Below are 7,609 nucleotides of genomic sequence, written 5' to 3'. Positions count from 1 at the left end.
GCCTTTTCTCAGGCTCGGAGTTTACCCTCCCCTTCCTGCGCCCCAGTGATCTCCCGAACCCTCTAGGACTGTAACCTCGGGCTTTGGAGATTCCGCTCAGGAGGGCTGTAAGCCCACCTGCTCATCCTAGGAGGACCTCACCTCGGGGATGTCACCAACCTTGGATGGGCAGGCATCCGCTGGGTTCCCCTCCCCGAGGCTCCCCCTTCCCGTACCACGAAGCCCTCATCCACCCCTCCCGCCCCGTGGCTCGGCCCTCTTTCAGTCGCTCGAAGCCCACGTTCCGGCGAGACAGCGCCTCCCCGGCGCCCAGCAGGTGCTACCTGGGCGCAGGGTCCGCCCCGCCCCGCCCCGCCCCGCGCGGGGACTGGGCATGCCCAGAGGCGCTGTGACGCGTCTGCCAGCTCAGGTCGGACTCTGCCCGAGCCACCATGGAGCGCATCGAGGGGGTGGCCGTAGGCCTCTGCGCGCGCTCGCCCTACCTGCGGCCGCTCACCCTGTACTACCGCCAGGTGAGCCCCGCGCCCGCCCGCCCGCGCGCTCCACGCTCTCCACGCTCGCCGCCCCAGCCCCGCGCCCCTAGACCGCGCTCTGCGCCCGGCTCCCCGCTCCGAGGCCCCGCCCACTCAAGGCCGGGCCCGCCCACCGTCTAGCCCTCGAGGCTCCGCCCCGCGGCCAGCCACGCCCCTCTCTGAGTGCGAGCCCCACCCTCCTCCAGGCCTGTCCGCAGATTCGCGTGCCTAGTGATCCCCAAAGGCCCCGGACGGACGTGCGCGGAGACTCTGGGCAGGTCGTCTGGGCCTCCATTCCTGACCATCCCATGCATCCTTTATGCAGCTGGACCCATTGATTGCTGGGGGCTGTAGCCTCCCTCAGGAGGAGTTAGCCGGACAGGGAGGAGCCTGGCGCTGAGGCTGAGAGGGAGGAGGCAGAAGAGGGAGTCTCCGAGGTGGGGTTTTCCTGGGGAGGGTACCTCCACTCTCCATCTCAGCCCTCCAGATCTCCCAGGTGTTTCCCGGGAACAGCAGGGCCATGGCTGCCTCATACTGTGTGGCACATAGTAGGCCCACAGGAAGCATTTGTTGGGTTGAATTGGTGCCTCTTCCCTCTTTTCTCACCTCATGGTCTCCAAGCAGGGTGGCTCCCCCTCCTCACCCCGCACGGCCCTGTCTGATAGGCCAGCACCCATACTCCTGGAGGCTCCTTTTTCTGGCACATAGACTTACCACAGCCCTGGCTTGACTCTCCATGCTGTCATATGCATGGGGCCTTCCTGACCTGCTCAGTGCAGCTGCTGCCTGGGTCTCAGTCAGGTCAAAGCACCCGGGGCTTTGGGTGTCTGCACAGCACCCCTCCCTTCCTATCAGATCCTGTGACTGCCCCCCCCAGCCTGATAAACCCCATGTCCCTCACACGTCACTCTGTCACAGTCCTTTTGGCCACCCAGGTTAGGGAATGCCTCTCTCAGGGTCTAGCCAAGGGGAGTACAGATTTGGGGGAGCAGCTGGGTTCAGTTGAGGGGCAAAAGGTGGGGACCAGTATGGCCTGGTGGTGCAGGCCATTAATCTCAGCACTCAGGAGGAGAGGCCAGCATGGTCTATATAGCAAGTGAGTTCCAGGTCAGCCAGGGCTACATTGTGAGACTCTGTCTCAAAAAAAAGTGGGGACATGGGGGTCACACCCCTTTCCCTTTCGCCGGTGGTGATGTGGGATGGCCATTGTAGCTGTTTGCACCCGGGGCCTGGGGCTCTGGTGGGCACTGTGGTGGGAGCACGGTGGTCCAGGCTAGTTCTGGTAGGCCAGTGGCTGCAGCACTCTCCACTCACTTCCTAGGAAGTGCTGTGGGGTGGCTTTGCAGACTTGGCTTACGGCCCAGCAGCACATTTCCGCTGATGGTGTTGGTAACCAGACCTCAGCTCAGCAGGCAGAATTTCTTCAGGGACTGAGGGATGCTGGGTGGGCAATGTTTGCCATGAGTAGAGGACCTCTACAGCCCATCTCTGCAACCTGGCCAGAAAAGCCCTGGTAGACAGAGAGACCAAAAGCAGGGACCCTATGGCCTGAGCAGCATGTAGCTACCATTATTCCTGAGGCCTGTCCCTCCTCTCAGTGCCCGCATTGGCTTCTCAGGTCCTCCCCACAGCTCTGACAAAGGGTTTGACCTTAAGTCAAGAGGGTCCCTGGGACTTGCCTCACAGGGTGATACTTACTCTGAGGGAGGCGGCACAGCATGCTTCCAGGCTGGGCGGGTAGCCTTCCTTGGAGCCAGGCTGGGTGGCGGGATGTCAGACAGGCCCAGACTCGCCTCACAGGGTGGTGCTAACGGCCTCCTGGGCAGCCTGACCTGCCCAGGACATCAGCTTTCTCCTCCCCCTGGAAACCAGGTTGCGGCCACCCTCCCAGGACACATCTGTCTGCCTGCCCAGCTCAGGTCTGTCTTCCCAAGCTTTGGTCTCCACCTTGTGAGGCTCCTCCACCAGAAGCATCCACTCCTGCGCTGATTTCAGAAATCCCTTGTGGCTGTTCCTCAACGTCCTTCCTCTTCTACCACAAACTGTCTCTGGGACTCGGGCCCTGATTCATTTGCAGCTTGGATGGAGCCCCAGCATCTGTGGTGGGCTGGCCAGGGCACAGGACTGACAGAGATGGACTGAGCAGGCAGGCCTGTGCAGGCTCCAGGTCTAGCCCCACCAGCAGGGACCCTTAGGGAGAAACAGCCACTACTGGTTCCAATGCCCCAGCAGCAGCCCATCCTTCTCAGTGGTGTGGAGCTGGTGGGATGCTGGGCCCCCCTTAACCCCGTCCACATCCATTCTGTCTGTGCTCCGCTGCAGAACCCACCTATCCATTTCCTGAGTGCTGGGTGGACACAGAGAGCCTGTATCACCTGTGTAAGAGGTGGCCTGAGCCTGAAATGGTGTGGGGCAGATGGTTTACCATCTGTGTGCCTTCGTCAGATGCACAAGTCCCGCAGTAGAAGCACCCTTGGTGCCAGTGGTGACCCAGGAGGCTGCCTGGCCCTTCCTGCCTTCCTGTGTTCTTCTGTCCATTGAACAACTGACCTCTACTCTACCCATCTGAGACCCTCCCTGCCCTGGTGTCACACCCGCTCCTTATCCCCCTCGCTCCTTCCCACACTTGGTGGCAGTGTACATCTCTGCCCTTTACAGCATGCCTTTCCTGCCCTTTGCCCAGGTTTCCTGCCTTCTCCTTCCCTTCCCAGAACATCAGACTACCCTGACCTCCTTGGCAACCTCCCTCCGTCTCACCTGCTGCAGGTGTGCGCTCCTGAGGGGTACAGGCAGGGAGCAGGCCTTCTTTTGGGGAGCTACTGCACCGGGTTCTCTGGCCTGTGTCTCTCCTGTCCTGGCAGCCACTCACCCTTCTTGATTGCTGTCCTGCCTCTTTCAGAATGGTACTCAGAAGTCCTGGGACTTCATGAAGACACATGACAGGTGAGGAGGGATTGGCCTGGTGACTGGGGAAGCCCCCCAGTTTCTGCTCCCCTCAGTCATCAAACATCTCCCTGCTTAACCCAGTCTCTGGTTCTCATGTCCCTGGGGAGGAGGGTGTCACTGGGACCTGGTGGTGGTTTGGGACACCTGGCCCCTGGTGGCAGAATGGCTCTCCTGTGGCTGAAGAGAGACCTGCCATCCTTACTCCTCAGCTTTTGAGGCATGAGCTAACATGGTTTGGGGGTGTGGCAGGTGGGAAACTGGCCAGCAGGGGCCTCCACTTCCCCAGCTGCCCAACATGTTGTGTCCCCCACCCCTGTCTGCAGCCAGAATATAGCAGGTCAGGGCCCTGATCTGACTGTGTGGACATGCCATCTGAGCAAGGGGCCACCATTCCTAAGCTGTCAAGGAGAGGGGCGAGACACGTTGGACACCGGAGCATGGGGACTGGTGCTTTGGGGAGAGGGGTGTGTGTCTTTACTGAGCTGTGTTCCCCCACATGCAGTGTGACTATTCTCATGTTCAACTCTTCCCAGAAAAGCCTGGTGTTGGTGAAGCAGTTCCGGCCAGGTGAGACCAGCTGGGTGGGGAGGTGGGTGGGTCTAGTATTTTCAGGCCTTTGATCCTGAGGGTCTGGATGCTGATGGAGGGGTGGCTCTAGGGAAAACCGAGGGCCAACAAGGGGTGCCTGGACCAGACTAGATCCCTCAGAGGTGACCGCCATGTGGCCATGCCCCCTCCCCCTGCAGCTGTGTATGCAAACGAGGTAGAGCACCAGTTTCCGGGGTCTCTGGCAGCTGTGGATCAGGACCAGCCCCAAGAGCTACAGCCAGCATTGCCTGGTTCGGTGGGGGTAATGGTTGAACTCTGTGCCGGCATCGTGGACCAGCCTGGGCTCTCGTTGGAAGAAGTAGCCTGCAAGGAGGCTTGGGAAGAATGTGGTTACCACTTGGTCCCCTCCGATCTACGCCGGGTTGCCACATACAGGTGAGGGGGCCTGGCAGGGTGGGCTGCTGCCAGTGTGGTCAAGGGAATGAGACAGGCTGCTAGGGAGAATGAGAACCTTACCCCTGGGGGTGTGCAAGCAAGCTGGGTTCCTCCTTATTTCCAGCACAGGACTGGAAGAGTGTTGGTGGACCCACCTCAGCTCCTAATCTGAGCCGGAACCTGGGGTTCTCAGGCTGGTTCTGGAGCGCATGCACCCTGTGCCCCCACCCTGCAGCCCCAACCGTGTGGGGCTGGGCTCCGGGTGGCAGCTGCTGCCGACAGATGCCCCACTTCCTGTGGGATTAAGCACCGGGGCGCTGGGGGTGGGGTGAGTCACAGCTCTGTTCTCAGCCTGTGGCTCAGGAATGGGAGGACAAGTCCTGGGGAGGGAAAAAGGAGGGACTACCCCAGCAAAGCCCAGCTACCTGCCATTCATGCCTTAAGGCAGCCAACCAGGATTACCCTTCTCAAACAGGAAGTCATTCCCTGCCTTAGCATTGGCTCCCTGACCCCAGCTGAGGTCTTATGGCACAGAATGGGCCTTATGGTGCCTATTCCCTCCAACGAAGCTGGGCATCAGCTTCTGACCACCTTTCCAGAGGCCTGGAGCCACTCCCACCTGAGAAGGGCCAGAGTCGCTGCTGCCTCTCCTCTGGAACAACCAGTGTCTGCCTGCCTCCATCCCTGAGGACCCTACTTTGTGGCCCTCTGGCTCCGCCTGCCTCCATCCCTGAGGACCCTACTTTGTAGACCCATGTTGGAGGCCAAAGGGTTGACCATCTTGCCTCTGAAAGGCTGGCCTGGACTCTCTGTTGTGTCCTCCCTGTGCCCAGCCAGTGATCACTAGATCCCTATGTGGCAGTGTCTGGGGCAGGTAGAATTCACCTGACTGCTAGGGATTTGGCCAGTGGGTGGGGGCAGGCATCTGGGATGAATGGCAGGTGGGAGGTGTCTAGGAGTGGGTGGGGTCCTTCTGGAGGAGGTGAGTCTAGATGGAGGTTTGAGGACAAGTGGATCTGCTTCAGGGAGTCCATAGGCAGTCTTCTGGGCTATGGTGTGATTGAAGCTACTGGAGGGTTCCAGACAGTGGACATCCCATTCCAACTTATACTTAACCGGGACTGGACAGACCAGAGCCCACCTTCCCAATGGCACCCTGTGGATGGCCCCAGAGATAAGCCAGACCACTCCCTTGCCAGTCATAGATAACAATGCCCAGGGAAGCTAAGGGATGAGCTATAAATGTGAACAAGATTAGAATCTGCCTATTGGGGGCAGCCTCCAGCCTGCCTGGACCCTGGGCTGGATTTGTTTCCCCCAGAAGCCAGGGAAACTGAGGCTGTAGGCCCCACAGACTGGCTGCTTCCATCACAGGTACAGGCCATGACTACCGTGAAAATGGGCCATCAGGGAGAGGTCTGTGGGGATAAGGTGGCAGCTGGGAGAGGCCAGTCTGGATGGGTTCCCCTCCCAGGGGCTGTGAGACCTCAAGGGCCCCCCCCCCCCCCCGAGTTCTGCTCCTTTTTCCACAAGGTGGGTGTGCCTTTGAGGTTAACTCTTCCCTTAAGGCAATGGTCTGGCTGGCTGGGGCTCCCGCCAGGCCTCCCTCACCTAACATCTCCTCAGACTCCCTGGGTTCAGATGCATCTGACTTATTCTTCCATCTCGGAATGCAGCCTGGCCCCCTCCCGTCTTCCTTATGGCTGGTTCGTGTCTCTGGTCCTCTCTAACTTAGAACCAACAGCCCAGTGTTAGCGACAGTGCTGATAACCCTCACCACTACCCTGCTGGGAGCCTCCCACCCCTACCACCTCAGTACTGTCCCTATCTGGAACTGTGTTGGAATTCTGTCCTCCAGGTGAGGGGCCCTCGGGCCCCACTACACCCAGTCAGCTGTTTCTCCCTCACTACCTAGTCAGCCAGAAGCCCCTGCTGTAGATAGGGCTGGCGCAGACCTTAGCAATCACTGAGGAAAGGCCCTGCAGGTTGGATCCACAGAGGGGCAGAAGCCCTGGTTGGGAGCCCAGCACGAGCCAGGGCTCGGGGTCTAAAGAATAGCCTGCCATAGACTCCAGTAACAACTGCTCGTGACGTCATGGCTTCTGTGTGCCCACAGTCTGTGCCCAGGGGACTTGATGTTCGACTCACGGTCTCATAAGCTGAGCACATTCAAGGCTGCCAGCTGTGTCTGCGATCCAACCAGGCGCCACAGTTGCAGAATACAGATTCTTGTGGCTATGGGATAGAGGACTCCATTTTCTGGCTAGCTGTTGACTAGGGACCACTTTCCTATCTTGCTGCTGCCTGCAGGCCCCTGCCATGTGTGTCCCCTTACAACATAGCAGCTTGGTCTGTCCTCTGTGCCAGTGGGTAGTGTCTCAGACTTCCTCAATCTCTGAGGGTAAAGCTCTGTTTTGGCAGCTCACCTGATTAGGCCAGGCCCACCCTGGATGGCTCCATTGGGATGGACTTAGGTAGTGGGGCAAGGTCCTGAGTCCATAATATATGTTGGAAGTCTCTGACATTTCTGTTTTCTCTGAATACTTTCTTTGAAATGTCAGTTATCAAATTAATCTTAAAAATCATTTTAGTGCCCCACTTTGTCCCCTTCCTAATTGGTATGAGACCCTACCTCTGCTTGATGACAGAGCTTAGGTACAGAAGGCATGCCCAACATGCATCAGGTCCCCCACGCTGGGGGGCAAGATTACATAGATGTACCAGGGTTGGGATTTGGGAGGGGTGGGCCACTCAGAGTTCTAGCTACCAGGGGGCCCAATATGGAAGGAACAGGTGGCTGTCAGGGACCATGGTGTCTCAGCAGGCCATCCTACCCCACAGATCTGGAGTAGGACTCTCTGGATCCAGGCAGACCATGTTCTATGCAGAGGTAACGGATGCCCAGCGAAGCGGGCCTGGTGGTGGCCTACAGGAAGAGGGTGAGCTCATCGAGGTGTTGCACCTGACTCTGGATGATGCCCAGGCCTTTGCAGACAATCCCAACATCCCCAAGACCCTTGGCGTGATCTTTGCTATCTCCTGGTTCTTTACCCAGGTGGCTCCCCACTTGGGTCTCCAGTAAGACTGGGGCTGGACAGACCAATCCTGGCTATGTGTTCTCCTACCCTACAGACTCAATAAAGCTTTATAGCTTTCACCAATTGCCA

The 7,609-nt window shown here is 58.8% G+C and overlaps 1 protein-coding gene across 9 annotated transcripts; it reads left to right on the top strand.

Moving 5' to 3' along the window:
• The first annotated feature begins 382 nt into the window (after positions 1-382).
• Positions 383-7,609, top strand: Nudt14 (nudix hydrolase 14). Of its 9 annotated transcripts, none has more exons than XM_029557840.1 (7): positions 396-512; positions 2,385-2,431; positions 3,196-3,278; positions 3,412-3,455; positions 3,961-4,025; positions 4,205-4,442; positions 7,284-7,609. In XM_029557840.1, exons 4-7 carry the CDS (start codon positions 3,439-3,441, stop codon positions 7,522-7,524), a joined length of 561 nt encoding a protein of 186 aa, XP_029413700.1. In that variant the 5' UTR covers positions 396-512; positions 2,385-2,431; positions 3,196-3,278; positions 3,412-3,438; the 3' UTR covers positions 7,525-7,609. The 9 variants fall into 9 exon arrangements, with proteins under 9 accessions (XP_008854590.1, XP_008854589.1, XP_029413700.1 ...); XM_029557842.1 differs by lacking the exon at positions 396-512 and adding an exon at positions 822-949; XM_029557839.1 differs by lacking the exon at positions 3,196-3,278 and having other exon boundaries at positions 2,385-2,891; positions 3,997-4,025.

Source organism: Nannospalax galili, unplaced genomic scaffold (assembly GCF_000622305.1).
Source record: "Nannospalax galili isolate Female #2095 unplaced genomic scaffold, S.galili_v1.0 scaffold68, whole genome shotgun sequence".
In the NCBI taxonomy this organism is placed as follows: Eukaryota; Metazoa; Chordata; class Mammalia; order Rodentia; family Spalacidae; genus Nannospalax; species Nannospalax galili.
Note: the sequence above shows the minus strand (reverse complement) of the source record. Positions and strands in the feature narration are given on the sequence as shown.

Coding starts and splice junctions, on each gene's coding strand:
- Nudt14 (XM_029557837.1), top strand. CDS start 2,733: ATGCCCCAGCAGCAGCCCATCCTTCTCAGTGGTGTGGAGCTGGTGGGA. Junction 2,892..3,411: donor AGAGAGCCTGTATCACCTGT/GTAAGAGGTGGC, acceptor TGCCTCTTTCAG/AATGGTACTCAGAAGTCCTG. Junction 3,456..3,960: donor TTCATGAAGACACATGACAG/GTGAGGAGGGAT, acceptor CCCCACATGCAG/TGTGACTATTCTCATGTTCA.